Source organism: Rhizoctonia solani, chromosome 8 (genome assembly GCF_016906535.1).
Source record: "Rhizoctonia solani chromosome 8, complete sequence".
In the NCBI taxonomy this organism is placed as follows: Eukaryota; Fungi; Basidiomycota; class Agaricomycetes; order Cantharellales; family Ceratobasidiaceae; genus Rhizoctonia; species Rhizoctonia solani.
Genome location: NC_057377.1, coordinates 405,645 through 425,751, shown reverse-complemented (window position 1 = coordinate 425,751; position 20,107 = coordinate 405,645). Strand labels below are relative to the sequence as shown.

At 49.2% G+C, this 20,107-nt stretch overlaps 6 protein-coding genes across 6 annotated transcripts; 3 read left to right on the top strand and 3 right to left on the bottom strand.

Annotated features, from left to right (window-relative positions):
* Window positions 1–768: 768 nt before the first annotated feature.
* Window positions 769–2,616, top strand: RhiXN_09595 (uncharacterized protein; the record flags this gene model as incomplete). The annotated part of the gene is made up of 2 exons (XM_043329411.1): window positions 769–1,878; window positions 1,939–2,616. The coding sequence occupies 2 exons, from the start codon at window positions 769–771 to the stop codon at window positions 2,614–2,616; spliced, it is 1,788 nt and encodes a 595-aa protein (XP_043182245.1).
* Window positions 2,617–3,670: 1,054 nt separating this feature from the next.
* On the bottom strand, window positions 3,671–4,843 carry RhiXN_09594 (uncharacterized protein; the record flags this gene model as incomplete). The annotated part of the gene is made up of 7 exons (XM_043329410.1): window positions 3,671–3,706; window positions 3,740–4,089; window positions 4,147–4,209; window positions 4,264–4,396; window positions 4,453–4,493; window positions 4,551–4,616; window positions 4,669–4,843. The coding sequence occupies 7 exons, from the start codon at window positions 4,841–4,843 to the stop codon at window positions 3,671–3,673; spliced, it is 864 nt and encodes a 287-aa protein (XP_043182244.1).
* A 587-nt stretch (window positions 4,844–5,430) lies between these two features.
* Window positions 5,431–8,054, top strand: RhiXN_09593 (mucin 2, oligomeric mucus/gel-forming; the record flags this gene model as incomplete). The annotated part of the gene is made up of 3 exons (XM_043329409.1): window positions 5,431–5,578; window positions 5,636–5,728; window positions 5,785–8,054. 3 exons carry the CDS (start codon window positions 5,431–5,433, stop codon window positions 8,052–8,054), a joined length of 2,511 nt encoding a protein of 836 aa, XP_043182243.1.
* A 281-nt stretch (window positions 8,055–8,335) lies between these two features.
* RhiXN_09592 (Sugar (and other) transporter) lies at window positions 8,336–10,252 on the top strand (the record flags this gene model as incomplete). Its single annotated transcript, XM_043329408.1, has 7 exons — window positions 8,336–8,483; window positions 8,534–8,639; window positions 8,694–8,865; window positions 8,928–9,364; window positions 9,425–9,558; window positions 9,618–9,968; window positions 10,026–10,252. The coding sequence occupies 7 exons, from the start codon at window positions 8,336–8,338 to the stop codon at window positions 10,250–10,252; spliced, it is 1,575 nt and encodes a 524-aa protein (XP_043182242.1).
* Window positions 10,253–11,419: 1,167 nt separating this feature from the next.
* Window positions 11,420–15,952, bottom strand: RhiXN_09591 (CHAT domain protein; the record flags this gene model as incomplete). Its single annotated transcript, XM_043329407.1, has 5 exons — window positions 11,420–12,208; window positions 12,260–15,498; window positions 15,555–15,660; window positions 15,719–15,880; window positions 15,929–15,952. 5 exons carry the CDS (start codon window positions 15,950–15,952, stop codon window positions 11,420–11,422), a joined length of 4,320 nt encoding a protein of 1,439 aa, XP_043182241.1.
* Window positions 15,953–19,110: 3,158 nt separating this feature from the next.
* Window positions 19,111–19,542, bottom strand: RhiXN_09590 (uncharacterized protein; the record flags this gene model as incomplete). Its single annotated transcript, XM_043329406.1, has 1 exon — window positions 19,111–19,542. One exon carries the CDS (start codon window positions 19,540–19,542, stop codon window positions 19,111–19,113), a length of 432 nt encoding a protein of 143 aa, XP_043182240.1.
* Window positions 19,543–20,107: the final 565 nt, after the last annotated feature.

The window sequence follows — 20,107 nt, the reverse complement described above, 5'->3', positions numbered from 1 at the left end:
AGATGCTCGACAGGGGAGAAGGGGAGGAGTCTTTGATGAAGCACATGACGAGCGCTTGTGAACTCCTGAAGATTTTGCAGAGTGGTTGGGCTGTGTTGATAACATATCGATATCAGTAACGCGTCGTTGCGAACACATGTTACAAACACATATTTCAGACGCAACACTTTACAGCCACACCCTATGACAGAAGCAGACGACTTCATTCCCTAGGACCATATTCGCACCATAAGGTCCATGAACGTCCGCGCCTTCTCCATGCATATCAAGAACTTTATAAACGTATTGTGAAATTCTGGCCTCGCGGCGAAGGGGCTCTACGGGACCCGAAAAACTCTGAAGCGCTTACTCATTCGTAAAGGTGAGCCAGCACTTTGGAGCATCAAATGTGATGCTCCGAAGTACTTGTGGGGTGCTCCGGAGTACTCGCGGAGGACTCCGGGGGGTTTCGGGTCCCTGTAGAGCACGGCAAACCTTTGTAGACGCTCTAGATCTGCCACCGGGCCTCGTGGCTCAAAGAATCTCAGCACGCCTAGTGTCGATTCTATTCGATTTATAACAGGCCTCATCCGACGACGGTTAGCTGTACCTTAGATATCGTTCCATTGAATACTGCGACCGATAACTCACATCAGCCAGTCTGATCTGACATGTGAGTACATAAAATACATGTAATCCCCCCAAGTGCAATATTTGATTATGTTCTGGCGCGATGCATACTGCAACCGTCATCGTCTGCAGTACAACCCAGCACCCTAACAAATTCTCATGTCCCAACCTACTCCCGGGATGGAGGTTCCTGTGGACGCACCGTCTAGGGAATACATTGCTAGCACCGGGTCTGACTCTCTCATACCTCAAAATTCATCCCAGATTTCTGATTCTCGCGTTTCTTCCGATCGCGAGCGTCCCTCTTCTGTTTTAATCGTATGTGACACCCCCACTATTAGCAGCCCCGAGAAACCATACAATGATCGATCGCCCTCCAAGCCTCAATCCAACTTCATGGCTGATATGCTTAACCCTTTTGAAGGGATATTGTCTTCCTCTCCGACTATCTCCGTCCGTCCGTTCCATCAGATGGGACTTCAAGAGGAATTTCCCCTCGGCGTCCTGAGAGAAGCTTGGGTAGACTTTAAAACGAATACCAAAAGTACCCCGGAACACTTCGATAGTAGGCCCTCGGTAGAACCTACCAACGATATCTTGATCGAATCTGTTGAGCTTTTCACATCCGGACGCAATCAAGAGATACGATTTCACTTCAAAGACCCCCGGACTCCTCTGCCTGGAGACTTGGTCTTGAAGTCAAATGTGGTCAAGCGCAACATTGGACGCCATGCAACAAAATACAAGCGACTACTAAGTTTCAAACATTTTTTTGGGGACTTGGCCTTATCATCATCCATTTCCCATTGCCTGTACTTCACAACCGAACGCCCACCCCCGGCGCCATATCGACACAGCTTTGATAGACCTATACCACTGGATCCCGTAATCGTCCTAATTGACATGATTTCGTCATACAACTCGCGCTTGCGATCTGAGGTGCCAATACTTGAGGTGCTTTGGGTAGTCATGTGCCCGTCTGAAGGAAGACCGAGTACCCACGCCGCGAAAGTGCTCGGGACCGATAGGATTGGTTCCGATAGTCCCACGGGTCCACGGCCACCCAGCGCTTTCTTTGGGTCTGACCCCGAGGCTCGGGATGGGATCGACGCATACTTCAATCACCAACATGATCCAACGAGTAAACGGTCGGAACCTGAGCCTGATTTCCAGAACAAGCCTGAAATCCAGCAAGCAGTAGAATATCTCTACGATAACTTCAGATCCCAATTCCGTAAACTTCGGTATGATATACATAGCTCCCGCCAGGTATGTATATTTATATAGATTAGAAGTTATGTACTTGACTGAAAGGTGGTGTCATACCAGGAACACCCTGGAGACATGCGTAACTACAGGAATAAGAGCCGAAAATCGCAGTTGAATATGGCCAACAGACGAATTTCTGCCACAATAGAACGGTATGAAAACCAAATTGCCCAACTTGACGCGACGCAGAGCCCAGTGAGCAAATTGTCCGGGGTAACTCAATCAATCCCAGACATGGAGCAAACAATTCTTAAACTCCAAAAAGACATAGAAATGCTAAAAGCCGGCAGAGACCCCACCAACTCCCACCAGGCTGCAGAGAATTCTGATAAAGGCTTGGAGGGAGTGAGAGAGAAACCTGAGACAAAGGTCGAGGACAAAAACCCAGGAGGACTCGATCAAAAGGAGAAGGATATAGCTGGGGATGGGATGGGAAAGAAGGCGCAGTGGCAGGCAGCAGGGCATGAACTTGCGGCAGTGGAATTTCAAACCGACCCAAAGAAAGATACCAGACACGATTCAAAGGTGGAGAAGGGTGAGGGGAATGCAAGGGCCGAGACAGGCGTACAGACCCAGTCGACAATTCAGCCGGAGACGGAGACGAGGAAACAAGTAGAAATCGGGGTTGAGGCGAGGCTGGAGACGGGAACGGAGAGGGTGATAACGAAGACAGTAAAGGAAGATAGTGACCTAAAAGAAGGGGGGAGCAGTCAAGTGGTGGGAGAGAAAGGGGGGTAATTAAAAGTAGCAGGAGACCCAATCAGCGTCGAACCGTATATGCATATGCGCATATTGGTCAAGTCTCGAAATGTTGGTGTGTGGGTGAACGCTGGCGATTGAATTAGCGTCAGTTAATATTGATCAGGGGATGGTGGCCAGTCACTACCCTTTTCGTGTTCTGAGATGTAACATATAGCAGGCTATGAATATGCGCACTATGATTTTTGATAAATTTAGCCTCGAAAATTAATATGTGAGCATGAGGGGTTTTAGAACCCGCAGCACATGAGAACAGATTCAGGGCAAGAACGATTCATAAGTGGTTAGCAGTGTGATCCATGAGTCCGGGTTTTGGTCACAGATGCTGCGAGATTGTTGCATCTTGTGGCTCTAATAGTGTTCTATCAGACTAGAGTGGACAATCTGTAAATGACCCATGATAATGGGATGATATTGTATCTATGCGTGAGTCGTGACTTGCCAAGTGCCAGCTAAAATCCAGACTATAACCGAATCTCCGCACTCGAAGGGGAAGTGCCCACATAAAATTCTCAAAAATCACTAAATAACCACTGCCGCGTCCATGCTGACTTTTTCATGATTCTATATACGATGAGTGCCATGGATCTAAGAGCTCAGGCAATAGGGGTACCCTATTTACCTGCTGCAAAATCGGGCTATGAGCTGAGCCCAATTGAGTGTAGCTATATGTTTATCATCTTACATTGCATTATACAATTGTTTCTTTGTTACATCAAGCCAATATATTGGCGTATCAAGCTCCAGGCTTGCTCTCCCTCGGTACAGTTCTTTAGTTGTGGGCTCTCGTCCCCTTGGATGAGATGATCACCTATACCAAAGAACCTGAGATACCCAGCAAGCACATTGGAATCGACTAAGAAGGCCAAGTATACGCTTCGATAAAAGGTGAAGCGTAGTCTAGGCAGGCCACATTCCTACGAAAACAAACCAATTCATATTGGGATATTAGTTTATCACATTATTCTTGTCCTTGCTCACCACTGCTGTCACACCCTGGTCGTTCACAGGATTCATGTGCACAATGTGGGTTTCATTGCGCGTCCCAACCTGCTGAACTATGACCACCCTATAATACAGGTTGGTGATATATTATACTCACCATAAACTGATTCCTCTGTATGGCTATGAGTACACGATTTATATTTTCTAGTACCCCCTTAGACTCCCTCATTAATTCCGCAATACCGTTCATGACTCCCACAAGTTGTATGATTCCTGAAGAGGTACAGCTTTCCGGTTTTATATCTTCACCCAGTGCAGAGGGTTGTGTATGATTATTCTCAATGTGGCTAGTTGGATCGGGTTGAGATAGTGTGGCTCTCAAATCTTCTGTCTGAGAATCGGTAGTATTTTGATGGTGAGACGAATGCGTCTGAACCGGCTCAATTCCCGACACCCCTTGAGGTTTAGAAGTAAATTGACCGAGTGATGAGTCTTGAAGGTACCGTGCTACATGTCCCCAGAGCAAAAATCAGTCGAAGACCGGCTGGGAAGGTTTCAACGAACCAAAGTGTAGATTGAATAAATGCTGAGATAGTTGCATATTCAAGTCGGAATCGAACAATGGGCCTAAAATCAATCATAATTGGCATATAGTACTCAGCATTAGTTAGGCAAACGCACTGATTCCCAGACTCTCTGAGATTCGAATCGCATTTTGAGCGGCTTTCGGTTGTTCATTGGAAGGCACTCCAACTACGGGCTCGAGCTTGGCGGAAATATGTGCGGGCAAGGAAGGAGGTGTATATACGTTATCCTAATATGCATTAAGTTTAATGTTGTCGGCAGAGAGCTGCTTTGAACTGAGCCTACCGCCGGGAATAAGTTTAGAGGATAGCTTTTACGATAGATTGCTATTGAACCAGGAATGAGTTCTCGGGGCAACAGATCACAAGTTGGAAAATGCGTACCCATTTGAACATTGAAAAGATGCTGAGATAGCTGTAGCAATAGCTCGGGGTCATGAAGATGAGGAACTGTATTGGATTGTTAATTCTAAAGAAGAATCAATTGCTATTATTAGGTCACTTTGTGCTTCAGCGCTAACGGCCCTTATCGAGGCATGGATCGCCTTGATTTGTTCGTCACTTGGGTGTCCCACGATTGGTTTCAGAACATATGTGCTGGCTAGATGAGTTGGTAATTTCGGTGGTGTATAAGTGTACTCGTTTGCTAGCAAGTTATGTGCGATTTCGGTAGACATAGTAGATTTGGGCTGGAATGATCAAGTGTGGCAAAACGCAAGCGACAGGCCACATATATAAGGATCAGATAAAATATTAGAGTAGCCGGAACAACTATGTCTAACCTGAATATTTTAAAGCCAGTCTATAAATATCTCACGTAATCTGCTAAGCTTTGGAGTGTTATGCAGGAATGCGGGGGAGATTGTTGCCACCTCCACATCATGTGATCGTATTCAGGGAAGAGTAATTTGCAAATTTGACTGTTAAATTGGTTTGATCTACGCAACTCGTACACGTCGACTGTGATTCTGCCCGGTCACAATATTCGAGGACGAAATGGCCTCGGAACCTTCAAATATCTGGGAAAAACTACCACTCCGCCAGTATCGATTCGTTCGTAATTCTACACATGATACGTATTGTTAATGAAAGAACTCATATGATAGGGGCACTCCCCCTATTTACTTGTTCGAAAATCTGGCCCAGACTCAGGTTAGGGGTCAACCTCAATTGGATGCTCTGTATTTAAGCCGTGAGAGGAGCGGCCCGAACCTGTGCTCGACCACCACCGACCTGGGCCACTGCTCGACTCCAACAAGCCAACATGAAGTTCTCGTCACCTGCGAACATTGCACTTGCGTCTATTGCGCTATCCTCTCCAAGCATCTTGTCTTCGCCTGTGTTTGTCAATGCAGCCCCGACAATGGACAATGATTCACTCTCCCCTAATCTAGGAGCGGGATACTTTGGCAGTAAGTCGACTTGGTTTGGGAATGGGGCTAATTCTGACTCGATATCACCCCTGTAAGATTCGCCACAGATGCATGTTACCGATTCACCGGTTATGCCGACGATGGCTTCTCCCCCAACATCGAGGATAGCCGGTCGACGCCGCTCTCTTCGTGAGTTGTCCCCTATTCCCCTTTTGGACCGAGTTGCTGACAATGAATGTGTCCAGGTCGTTCGAGGTCGATCAAGCACCGAAAGGATGAGAGACCGAGTCGCACTATTGATCCGCTTGGGCTCGGAACGAGTACCAGCGGCACTCAACGGGAAGCCGAATTCATTCGTCCTCGTATGGCTCCCGTTGGGCCGCTTTCGGGAGCCCATGGTACTATCGACTCATTTTTGCCGATAGTTGGTTCTGGAGGGCTACTTGCCAACACTGGAGTCGCGCCACCGAATACCCCTATCTTAGGTGGGGTCCCATTACCCAATGGGTTTGACCCTTCCTTGCTCTCTGGCGCGATTCCTGGCGTGGTTCCTTCACCTGTGGTCGACAACGTCATTCCTATCATTCCGAATATTGTATCTGGCGATGCTTCCAACGACATTCTTTCATCAACGCTTGGATCCCCTCCCGCAGTGTCCCAAGTCGCTGGCACTTTGACTCAAAATCTTGGAAACCCCTCTCAGATCGTTGGGGGGATCCCACCACTTGCTGGAGCTCTTCCGTCAGTTCAAGGAGCCGTGCCGCAAGTCTCAGGATTCGCCTCCCAAGTAACCAACAGCTTAACACAAGTGCCTGGTGTCGTACCGCTTCCGGATCCGAATAAACTTGCTCCTCCGTCTTTGGTTCCTGGCCTTGCCGCATCTCCCAACGTCGCCATGCCGCCGATACCTGGTTCTTCGCCCGATGCAGTGGTTTCTTGGGTCTCCGGAGCTCTTCAGCTTCCTGCCGCCATCCCCCAAGTTCCTGGAGCGATCGGTCAGACTCCCGGCATGATTCCTCAAGTCTCAGGTATGGTTCCTCAAGTCCCCGGTGGCACGGGTGCGGTTCCTCAGGTCCCTGGTGCTCTGGCCCAAGCGGCTCCTGGACTCCCTATCGGTCTATTGTCGTCGAATGCGCCTTCTGGCTCCCCCGCACCGAACCTGGCCGGTAGCGTCCCTATTCCTCTCGGTTCCGAGGTCCCGCTGGCGACTCCGGCCCTACCGGTTACCGATTTGGCGACTCCAATGAGCTCGGCGGTTCTTTCGGTTAGCTCTGTAGTACCCAGTCAACGCGTGAAACCAACCTCGATTTCCCTTTCAAGCGTGCAGCCTGTGGCCGTGACAAATGTTCTGGCAGAGCCAATCGAGTCGCTCGCTCCTCTTGATCCACTTGTCGCTTCAGCCGAATTGGTTCCTCATATTCTTGTGTCTGAGCCTGATGAAATTGGGGCATTCGAGCCTCTGGAAGGTTTTGGAGCTGGGGCAATGGGTCGGCCCGGGATCGATGGAGCACCAGCGCCGGGTGTGCCTTTAGAAATGGATGATGGAGTCCTTCCTAAGGGAAGCGGCGAGTTTGATGGACGTGGAAACTCGGATGAACACCATGGATCCCAGACCATTTCGGGCACGACTTCGGCTATAGAGTCGAGAACGAGGAGCTGGAGCGCGACTGAGAGCGGTCGATCCATGGTGGACCGAATGACTGGCGAGTTGGTTCCTACGAATTTGCCTCAGCCCAGTGCCAAGTTGGAAATACCCACGACCACCGAGTTCCTTAGTCCCAAGCCAACCGCAACCGAGGCTCGAGTTACGATTTCTCCGGGACCCACGCTCGAGGACGCAGGAATACTGTCTACCTGGAGACGGTGGGAGTCGAAGTCTACAAGGTTATCCAGTGAACTTGGAAGCAATGTTGCTGACGGGAGTAGAGTTCCTGTGTTATCCGAAGGTGTACCAATTCCTACGTCACCTATGTACGTGCCGCCCGCGACTCGGCTGAGGGTACCCAGTCATGAAACCATCGGTGTATCAAGATCGGCTAGTATGGTTACACTCAAGTCTTTCAGCATGGTCTCAATTTCGGAAAGCCCGGCTCCTATGCCGACTCGGGCCCAGTCGGTTGCTCAAATGATTGGCGGTATGAGCTCGTCCATGGCATTGGCACAACCGACCAACCACGTTGCGACATTATCGGGCGACTCGTTTTCCAGCCATTCATCCGAAGATGGTCATCCTTTGCTCATACCCCTAACATCTAATACCGTGGCAAGTTCCCCTATACCGACAGCGTATAACGGAGGGGTATCCCTGAGTAGGACGTTGGAACGGTCCGCAGATACGCCGTCTAGTACTTTTGCAATTAATGGAGATTCCCCGAACATGCCCTCGCCTACCTTATTGAGCACAGGCACGTCTACAGGTTCTCTAAGCATGGCCACGAGGAAGACCTTCCGCTGGGGTGTACCAAGAATGGTCACTTCGACAATTCGTTCGGTCGCAACTGCTGTGAAGAAATAAACAATATGGACACTTTAATAGACTGAGCTCGGACTCGTATTTGGACATTATATTGCATGTCGTCATTTGTATCATAGACAGAAGCAGAATATGGAACCCATGTCACTTTGCCAAGAAGCACTATCGTAAAGTTCTAAATTTGCGTCCCGGGAGTACCGCTAAGAAGGGCTGGGCCGGGGAAGCCGTGGGGAAACTTCGGAGGGCTTGAGCATGTAAGCATGTCAATCGTTATATTTAAATGCTACGCTGTGGGGCTCCGTCTAAGCATCCACCTACCACCCATGGCTCCCCCCGTAGCTGGCGCTCAGGCGAACGTGACCCTTGACCCCGCTCTGCTGTTCACAGGCAGATGGTGGCAGCACTCGCACATTTTTTGGTTGAACATCCTCTTGCTCGTTCCGCTCGTTACGTCCTACGCCAATGGATTTGGTGAGTCTCGCGCCTGTCAGAGATCGAGCCTATTCTGATTTTGGGGGTAGACGGAAGTATGATGAATGGATTGCAGTCCGTAGAGCAATGGAAACAATACTTTGGTTATCCTAGTTCCGAGGACCTCGGTTTATTCAACGCCATTCAGTCAATTGGGTGAGCTCAAACTGAGCATCCAAGCTTTACATCTTTTTCTCACTTTAATTTCAGCGCATTGGCTGCTACTCCATTCGCACCCTACGTCTCTGATATCTTTGGCCGCAAGACCGGTATCTTGTTCGGCAGCGCTCTCGTCCTCATCGCTGCTATCCTCCAAACCGCGACTCAGAACCTCGGCATGTTTGTCGGTTCGCGTTTCTTGATCGGCTTTGGCACAACTTTTGTGAGTTTATACGAGGGCGATGTAGAAGTTGGGGGATTGCTGACGACGGTTTTAATGAACAGGCTCAAATGGCCTCCCCCTTGCTCGTTTCTGAAGTTGCCTACCCTACTCACCGCGCCGCCCTCACCTCCCTCTACAACTCTCTCTGGTTCTCTGGTTCTATCGTTGCTGCCTGGTCCACTTTCGGTACCTTCCGCATTCCCAACAGCTGGTCATGGCGCATCCCGTCCGCTCTCCAAGGTTTATCCTCTGTCATCCAGTTCCTCTTCATCTGGTTCCTCCCTGAATCCCCCCGCTGGCTCATCTCCAAGGGTAAAGACGAAAGGGCCCGCCAGATTCTCGTCAAATGGCACGCTGGTGGTCGCGAAGACGACCCATTGGTTGCATTCGAGTTTAACGAAATCAAAGAGGCATTGGCCCTTGAAAGCCAAGCTGCTCAAGCTAGTTGGCTCGACTTGTTCCGCACCCCTGGAAACCGTAGGCGTATGCGCATCATCATGTCAGTATTTCAGTCTACGTGTTATTTTTGGAGCTGTCAATACTAACTATTTTGGGATAGGGCTATTGCTCTGTTCTCGCAATGGTCTGGCAACGGTCTGATCTCGTACTACCTTGAGCGTGTCCTGAACGGTATTGGGATCACCAAGGCTGATGACCAGACATTGATCAACGGTGTCATTGCCATTTACAATTGTAGGTCTTCGATCACTTCAGCCAAATGAAATTGATGCTAAATGAGGATCGTTGTCTAGTTGCGATCGCAATCACCTCGTCCTTCTTTGTCGAACGCGCTGGCCGTCGCCGTTTGTTCCTGATCTCCAACGCAGGCATGCTGATTGGCTACTCCCTACTCACCGCCTGTTCCGCTACATTCGCCAAGACCGGCAATGCCCATGCTGGACACGGTGTACTGGCATTCATCTTTGTGTTCAACGGCTTCTACGCCATCGCATACACTCCTCTCCTTGTATCTTACACGGTCGAGATTCTGCCGTTCTTCTTGCGCGCCAAGGGTCTGGCGCTGATGAACCTCACCGTATTGGCCGCTATCATCTTCAACCAGTACACTAACCCCATCGCTTTGGACGCCTTGCAGTGGAAGTGTGAGTACTATAAGATTCAATATACGGAGCATGTATCTGATATGTAATGTTGGATAGACTACCTAGTGTACACTGTCTGGCTCGTAGTCGAGCTTGCATACATCTACTTCTTCGCAGTCGAGACCAAGGGCCGCTCGCTCGAAGAAACCGCTGCGCTATTCGATGGTGACGACGCCGTCCGCGAACTCGGTACACGCACTCAAGCCGATATGATTGAAGGGGCCCATCATGAGAAGGGAAGCGGAAGCTTAGAGCATGTGGAGGTAGATGTACTGAGGAAGTGAACGATGTATGATGTGTGGCAGTCTTTCTGGGATTCTTGTTTGTTCTTGTACTATACAAAACATGCTGTAACATTTTTCTTCGCATGCGCCGGATAAACTGCTGTGGCGTGAGACGTGCGTGGAATTGACAAATGATCCAGGTATGAGCTCGAGATGATCCATGTGCCCACACCGGGGTTTGATTTTAATCAAGCCACGCGGTGCCACTGGGTACCCCTGTGATGAAAGAACTTGCTTCCAGTATTCTTCACGGGGAGAGCTGGCTGAATGTATTCAAAGCTGCTGAGCAGTCTTCACGGTGGCGAACATATTGGAACTCATGGACAATATGAACGATGTGGATTCGGGCCGAATAGGCAGTTCACACGTTCTCATTCACTTGAAAATATAACACACATAATAATTGATCCATAATTCTCCATATCACTCTCCGATTCACGAGCACAATGCATTTCTCAATAATCTCGAGTTGCTAACACCCGCTATGGTACGAATGCAGCTTCTGGGCTGCACAATGTTATTTCTAGTCTTCAATAATTGCCCAGAGGCAATTACAGTACTCTGATACTACGATATTTTCTAACATGCACATGGTCCTCCATTCCGCCAATTTTACTTGACCAATTGTGACATTTCTTTACTTGTGGTCGGTGGTATTACAAGAATCCTAAGGTAGTATATACGCTTCTCACCAGAAGTTATATGGTGGTTGGCTTTATATTACGGTTCAATAGACTAGTCGAAGATACTTGCTGTGATTATCACTACGGCGCGATAAGATCTTGAAAATCAGTATGTCAGTAAAAGTCATCTTTTTTCAGTATAACTTGGTCCGAAAACTACAACGTCAGTATGCTTTCCTCAGTACGAATCAGACCAAGGGAGAATTGATATTTAAAGTTAGCATATATTGGCCTTGATTACAGTTCAATTCCTACTTAAATACACATTCTTATTTTCAGTATTTTAACCTTGTACAGTGTATGCAGTATCTGTGGGCGAGTATACACGAGCAAGAACACGAAAGGAAGAGTTCCCTAAAGTATTTCACATTCAATGAGACAATGAACTGATAACATGTATCCACCACAAGACAACCAACGTGAGCGAGCTGGTGTAAGAACGTTCAGTATTCCCTAAACTTCGCAGCAACGACAACTCCTCTTCTCATGAGCCCATATGGATATACGGGATCCACCGAGCAAACTCCTTTTCTCCTATTTGATCACGCAGCTCTGCGACAGCATAGTGCAGCGCCTTCCCTGCCTCTCCGTTTCCTACTTTGCCATCCTGCATCAGCTGGGCATACACCTTGTCCGCCACAAACGGGGCATCTTCGTCCACTACCGACCACATTGTCCCGATCACACTCGGGTATCCCGCCATCAACATTCCCGATGCCAAATGTATCACTTCGTCAGGTAGTCTCTCATCGCCTCTGGCAGTCTGGCAGGCGGACAAGAATGCGAGTCCCTTGCCCCTGAATGATCGTTGGTTGATGGCAGAAAGGTCGAGGGTGCCGTCGTGCAGGTAGAATCCGCTCTTCGTTGGATCAATGGCGTTTTGCTGAGCGTGGCAAGCAAGATGGACCCAGTCGTGCTGGTCCATAGCATCTAGCACAGCCTTGGTAGTCGCTTCGCTATCTATAAGCTGCGAATACTCGGCTCTCCCTTCTGTGTGAGTTTTGAGAAACGCGAGCTCCCTGGCGGTGCCAGGCAACGGGCTGCATTTGGGCGTGGCCGCTTGACCTATGGCAAGTACCTTGGGAGCACGATCGATTATAGTAGGAGTGGGGACAAACATAGCAGCAAGTGTCGGGGTGTATGAAGATATGACATAGTCGAACACTCTTGATCGTGGTTGGTCATAGTCCCCTGCCGCGTGTAGTGGCAGGAAGGACATGACGCCCGTGGGGCACCAAGTGATGTGCGGGAGATGGCTGACCGGATCATTGTTCTATAGATACACAGTTATAGATATGTAAATATGGAATGAAGCTGGACGTACTATGTAGCCTAGATGGTCGAGCACCGGCCTGACCACATCGTACCAGAGTGCAGCAAGCACAGGTCCAACGTTTGGTTCTGTTTCACCCACCCGACGAAACTTCATCCTGATCTCGTGCTCTCGAATGCCTCTGCTTCGTAGTAGTCTTTCTATCTCTGCACGGGCACTCTGTGCCTTCTGTTGAGTGCAGTTAGGGAGGTTGAGATGTTCGACAAGATCTCGTCCAGGTAGTATGCAAAGTACGTCACAGTGATCTTCATAGCAGTTGATAATAATGATAGGGCCGTATCGGGCAGCGCGGAGCAAGGCATCGAGTGTGGTGGGCCGAAGAAAGTGTTCAAAGCCAGGCTGCTCGCGTACCTGTTCTAGAAGCTCGTTGTACTCCCTGGCTAGACGATGGCGACGCTCTGGTGTATGTGCACTAGATGGGCCAGCACTGGGTAGCGGAGTTGTTGAGTTCATATGATGAAGCTGAATGGAGGTAGACTGAAGTCGGGTAGCAAGGTTTGGGTGAGACAGTTGCAGGGCGTCCAGAGGGGTGCGGAGCATCAGACTCTGGTTCCATACCACGCATCGTGCATGATCGAGCCACTCGACTGCTAGGGTGTATTCGGAAGACTGGATGGCAGCACATGCGGCCCGCACCGCCAGATTGTCCGCTAAAGACAGATCCTGATATCGTTGACTGGCTGTGGCTCCTAGCCAAATGAAGTGGGGAAGTAGATCAACCGTGGTGCGAAATGCTTCAATAGGGTTGAGGTAGCTATGATTGGATGCAAGATTCGCCCAGCTGAGAGCATTTTTAAAGATGGTACGTGGTGCCCCGGTGAGGAGCTCGGAGGATTCGCGAAAGGAACTAAGAGAGATGGCTAAGTGGGAAGGATCATTCGAATGCTGATGAAGGTAAAAAGAAGATATCGCAAAGTTATGATGAAAGATGGGTAAGTCCGGGTGACCCTTAGGAGTAAGGACAATTCCGAGAGTAGTATTTTCAATCATCTTCTTAAGGTCAGCTGGCTCTCCTAAGCGCTCATATCGACGCATGTACGAAACTCCTAGATTGGTATGCTGGCTTGACAAGTCTGGATGGCCGTCGGGAGTGAGATTGAGCGCACGAATCTTGTATTCGATTGCCTTCTCGAGGCCAGTCAGTTCTCCTGAGCGTTGATATTGATCAGTGTACGAAATCCCTAGATTGCTATGCCGGTTTCGCAACCGTGAATGGCCTTCAGGAGTGAGATCGAGCGCAAGAGTGTGACATTGAATTGCTTTCTCAAGGTCAGCTGGGTCTCCCAGGTGATTATGTCGATCATTGTACGACGTCCCTAGATTGGAGTACAGGTCTGGCAAGTCTGGATGGCTGTCGGGGGTGAGATTGATTGCACGAGTCTGGTATTCGATCCCCTTCTGAAGGTCGGCCAGTTCACCTAGGCGATCATATCGACGGATGCAAGACGTCCCTAGATTGGCATACCGGTTTCGTAAGTCTGGGTGGCCATCAGGAGTGAGGTTTAGTGCGCGAGTCTTGCATTCGGCTGCTTTCTCAAGGTCAGCTGGGTCGCCCAGGCGGTCATATCGACTGCTGTAAGACGTCCCCAGGTTAGAGTGCAGGTCTGGCAAGTCTGGATGACCGTCAGAGGTGAGATTGAGTGCAAGAGTGTGACATTGAATTGCTTTCTCAAGGTCAGCTGGGTCTCCCAGGCGATTATATCGATCGTTGTACGACAACCCTAGATAGGCATGCCGGAGTGGCAAGTGTGGATGGCCGTCGGGAGTGAGATCTAGTGCGCGAGTCTGGCACTTGATTGCCTTCTCCAGGTCAGATAGTTCACCGAGACGTCTACATCGATCGTTGTAAGACGTCCCCAAGTTGGAGTGTAGGTCTGGCAAGTATGGATGGCCGTCGGGAGTGAGATCGAGTGCACGAGTATTGCACTCGATCGCCTTCTCGAGGTCGGCCAGTTCGCCCATGCGTTTATATCTAGCATTGTATGAAATCCCTATATTGCAATACAGGCCTTGCAAGTGTGGGTGGCCTTCAGGAGTCAGATCGAGCGCACGAACACTCAGTTTAATCGCCTTCTCAAGGTCAGCCAATCCGCCCAGGCGTTTATGTCGAATTATATACGAGACCGCCAGATTAACATACCAGCCTGGTAAGCGTGGATCGACATCAGGAGTGAGTTTAAGTGCATTATTCCCGCATTCGATTGCTTTCTCGAGGTCGGCCACTTCACCTAGGCGATTATGTCGATCCCTGTGCGACACCCCCAATTTGTCATACCGTTCTGGCAACTCTGGATGGCCATCAGGAGTGAGATCGAGCGCCCGAGTCCTGCATTTGATTGCCTTCTCAAGGTCAGCCAGTTCAACTAGGTGTTCATATCGTACTGCATATAAAGTTCCCAAAGTGTCATGCTGGCTTGGGAAGGATGGATGGCTTTCAGGAGTGAGATCGAGTGCACGAGACAAACATTCGATTGCCTTATCTAGGTCGGCCGGATTTTTGAGACGTTTGTATCGATATTTGTAGGCTAACCCCAGATTCGTGTGCCTACTTGGGAGGTCCCGACGTCCCTCTGGAGTGAGATCAAGCGCACGAGTCTGACATTTGATTGCCTTCTCCAGGTCGGCCAGTTCACCCAGACGTTCATGCCTATAACTATATGCTAATCCTAGATTGCCATGTCGGCCTGGCAAGTCTGGATGGCCGTCGGGAGTGACTTCGAGTGCCCGAGAGAAGTATTTGATTGCCTTATCCAGGTGGACCGGTTCTCCTAGGTGATTATATCGATGGCTGTATGACAAACCTAAATTGGTATACAGGCTTGGCAAGCGTGTATGGCCATCACGGGTGAGATCGAGTGCACGAGAGAAGCATTCGTTCACCTTCTCCTGGTCAGCAAGCTCACCCAGGCATTGGTATCTTTCTTCATACGATATCTCCAGATTGGTATGCCGACACGGTAAGTGCGAATGATTGGTGGAGGTTAATGCAAGCGCCTGAAATCCGTAGTCGCGCATCTTTCCTATATCAACTGGTCTTCCCAGGCGCCGAACTTGGGCGTGGTAGGATGTTATAGGAGCATCTAGTAGTGTTGGTTTGTCTTTGCCTCCGTCTGGAGTAGCTTCTAGCACTCGATCTTGATACTCGATTGCCTTTCCGATGTCATCCGGATTCCCAGAGCGTCGAAACTGATTGAGGCGGAACTCTCCTGGCTCGCGTAGCTCTTGAAGGCCTGTTTCATACAAAGTTAGTGGGCGAGGAGAGGTCAGAGTAAACAGCTTCCCTTACTTGAGCTATGTATTGCCGAGCCATTATTAAATTTCAATTTGCTTAGCGCGCTTTCTAAACTTTCTCCGTTACCTAAAGAAGGATTCGGTCTGCTTTCGGGTGTATGCTATCACTCCAGTTAGTCACCACATGAACGGGGCTGCCATCCCTCCTCGCTCACTTACGCGATTGGCGTCAGCATACGCATCCATCGAGTTTCCTGCCGCAGATGTAGTGTATATGAAATAGTTGACCGGACTGGTTTTCGAACACTCGAAATTTCTCCAATGCCTTGATATCCAATCCCAAGCGATGGGTAGTAGGTGAATCGAAACAATAAATAAGCACTGCGTAGTGGTCAAGCTAGTATCACTCGTCTAATTGTGCATACTTACCTGCAGTATCCATTCAGAGTCCATGGTAGAGCTAAGTGGTTACGCTAGTCAAACAGGTCAATGAAGACCTCGCTAGGCCCTTCATCCTTTTATAAACCTCCAAGGAATGGTGCGCCCATCATCTTCTTGATTTTCTATTGTATCGTGCTGTGATCATGTGTCGTTGATACAATTCCGTATTTAGTGTGCTGGGGCTTCGACTCTCACAGTGTGTGGCTTCCCATAAGGACTTTGGAGTCCTCTCAATGATATCAGGACTCTTGTTAAAAGTTTAGGCGATCCGGATGTAGAACATACTGCTCCTGACGAGGCTTTTTGTTACGCGCTGACATATCACGTTGTCGGCGTCGCCGCCATCTTTGAACGATGTACATGTCCTCTTCATCATCGTCTACTTCGGCTTCGAATTGATGGGTGCTACCATCAGCCACAGCAGGGCAGTGCGAAATGGAGTGGTTTGAGCCTTCGCGCGAAGCTTTATAACTGGGGTAAACGGATTGAATATAAATGCTGTAGAAACCGCGCATATAACGATCACCGGGTGCGGACGCATTTATCACCAAAATTTATTATTTATCCCTAAACGCAATGCCTCTATTTCACAGGGGTGTTCCTTACGGAAATCCGTTTCAGAGAAACGCCTTTCGCGCTTGGACCTTGCACTGCCTCTTCCGTCGGCTCTAATCCGACCTGATCCAACGGAGAAGCTTTAGGGATCTCATAACTGGGGGGGTTCTTGCAGAAAGCCACCCATTGACCCTGATCTCTAAATCCGTACGTGTGTATCCGTTCTCCGTCTGACCGCCACCCTGACTCCTTACCGACATACAAATGATGTGTTCTATATCCATGTTCCAGCTATAGATGTACTCCATACTGATTGTATATTATATATACATACCTGAATCTCGTCCCTACTTATTCCTTAGAGCGCAGTTCCGCAGCAGCCCCCTTGCTTTCTGGTAATGGCTTCTATCTACACTCACACAGCTCTTCAACTTTGTTACCTAGTACCAAAATCGGTGCTCTCGGGGACCTTGACCATGTGGTGGGCTAGTTGGCACGACAGATTAAGCTATGTCCCCGGCGAAGAACCATACTCATCTCTCAGCTTTTGGCACTATACCCTGAATCGAGCATCAAGACCATTTTCGCTACCTGATATGGCAGCATACTCGAGGACGACAGCTCAGGGTCTTGCCCTTAGATAAGATGGCCACACACCGTGGGCCCGTCAATGCTGTACTGGACTGCGCCGATGCTTCTGTTGAGCACGTTCCTTTGCTTCCAACCCGACTCTTATCGGCTCGAATAATACTGTAGCGACAATACTGCTTCGTGAAATGTATTCCATAGCGTCTGTATGGCGAGCATGCGGTGCGCGATAATTTCAACCGATGCTTCCATATCACGCTAATATATGAGTATCCCCTTATGTCGCTGGTACCGAATCAGATATGATCCCAAGTTGTTCTCTTCCACATGTGCCCTTGTGTATCCCCACCGATACAGTATGTGTGGAAAGTGTTGGAGTGTGTTTCTTAACTAAGCGCGTATAGGTTCTATATGTCAGACTTGTATACAGTAAAGACCATGTAGATACAGCTAGAGAATGTATCGTACATATACAAGTAAGAGATGCGAACGAGGGAAAAGAAGTAGTATGTATATCATGGGTGAGACGATATGGTACATGAGAAACGGAGCATATATCTACATTCTTACGCTCCAGTGCTCTGGCAGTCGTGAAACCGCGCAGTATATATTCTATCGCCAGGTGCCAGATTGGTCTGGGCGATCCGGCGCACATATGCACCGGATGGGGGCTCTGGGGCACCCGGACGCGAGCCAGCACTCGCGGGCGGGTGGGCGATCCCTAGCGACAGCTGTATAAATGCCGGTACAAGAAATAACATACCATGCAATCATGAACCGACGCTTACAACATGCATCAATGCATGTCCACATATGCGTGGACTCAGAGATGGTGGGTGGGACTTAAAAAGAGAAAGAGCGTGTCGGTAGACCGAACGCGCGATGTGGATGTGGTTGGCAACAACCAACAACCAACGATCACGTGGCCGCGCACTCGGCCGTCACATCCTTCGCGCAAGACTAGGCTCGTGGGTCTCCGCAGGCTCCGATCCACAGCCTCCAATATGTAAGTCTCAAATGAGATCAGCTATCATATTTAACAGAAAGGGGTGCTGGTTGCAAACACACCTTAAGTGGGGATCTGATCCAACTATCATTATTGACATTTCGTTTGTCCATAGATCTTTGGCGTTGGGATTTGGCTAATAAGTCACAGCTAGTAACCTTCTGCTTACATACATAGATCAACCGGAAGAGCAATAGAGCGCATCGAGAGGGCAGAGGTCGCGAATGATCCAAGATTTAGACAACGTAGTCACGCTTTGGTATGATCACTCATTTTGACGTACTATCAAGTAATTTACCACCGAATCTGGTGTAGTTTTAGAAGCTTGGATGAGCTGTCTACACAATATCCTCCACAACGGCACTTTCATGATCCAGCCCCTGTTTGTCGGATTTCTGTCCGAATCCCCTCGTTGGCTCATTTCAATGGGTCGCGGCAAAAGGGTTAGCAGCATTCTCGCCAACCTGAGCACCGCAACCGCGCTCCACCCGCGGTACCGCCTGCATCGCTTACCCGGTTTGATCATCTTGCCTAGGTGGTCCTACTAGTTCCCTACCTCGTGACTCTATCTGAAACGATACAATCCGAGAGAGCGGGTTTATTTTTGCTGGCCACAGATTTTTGACGAGATGAGGCGGAGACATTTCTGGTAGGATTTTGAAGTCAAGAATATATTATTTGCAGCATAGCACTGGTTTGTTGAGAGTCTCTCAACTCGATGACTCGAGCATACAGTACTGGCTGGTGCTGGCGATCTTGACCGCCCCTAATATTAGCTTACATAATGTAGTATCTCGAGATGATCAACAAACCTCGACAACAGGTACGTCAATACGTTGGCCTCGTATATTTGATTGTCCTAATTTTGTCCGACAACTCGAAAGCCGCATTTAATCACTACGCACTTGCCGACCGTCTCGGCCGTTCGCGAGTAGGCTGAGGTCCAAGTGTTTACTGCTGCTCGTATCGCCCCAAGAACCGCAAGGGGAGGGCATAGTGGTATGTTGATCCTGGAAGAGCTCTACGGGGGTAGGCCCTGCTGTACTGCTGCTTCGTCGCTTGACTTGCCTTTGGGCCTTGGATGTCCATCCCGCCCATGCGGTTGTGTATGCTGCTGTGCACTGCTGTGTGTAACTATTATACCACGTGCAAATATCTGGGTAGGCTTTTGAGCCAACTCTGACTGACGACCGGGATGTCGACCCTTTGACGAGGGCCGGCCTTGCACTCCATAATATTTGGCATGCATCTCATCGTGGGGTCTGGCCCCACGAGAATCCCACCACTCGTTCGAAAGACGAGTCGATCCGGTTGAGCAATCTAACCGGCCTATCGCTTGGTCCGAAGCGATAATGCGCGCACGATAGGTCGTCGGTCTGGGTGAACGAGGACGGCCAAGGTTCAGGGTGCTGGTGCTTGCGACGTTGCACTTTCGGTAGACTCTTGAGTTCATTTTGGGGCTCGTTTGTGCGGGTCCTGACTTGGATTCCTCTCCGGCTGCTGGAGCTGAATAATTTTTTCCTATGTTTGGCACCTTTGCCGGGCCTACGCATGCGATTATCTACAGTGTGTACTTTATGAGATGTAGAATAATTTCAATCCTGTCTATGAGCACACTGTTTAACACATGAATGTTCGTTAGGTATAAAGATTCATGGTCTGGTAATTACGTTTGAAGGCCTCTCGGCTCGGTCTCAATAATAATGTGAATAACTCGTTTTTGAAAGGCATGGGTTTTAGGAAATACAACTTTAACTTTCCGCTATAATTCGGGGAATGCTTGCCGTCGTACGTTTATTTTCTCGAAACCTGCCCATAGGGTTTCCTATTATTTGTCAACTTTCTTGTTCAAGTTGGCGCTTTATTCTGCTTCCTCCTCTCCTTTCCATCGCGCCTTGTGATTGTCACTAGAATCAGCCGCCTGATTAATGAGTTCTGCTCGCGCGTCGGTGTTTCGGAACTCTATCCAGTCGTCACAGGACTTCACCCCCTTTTCGACAAAGGGTGTGCGGCGGGCA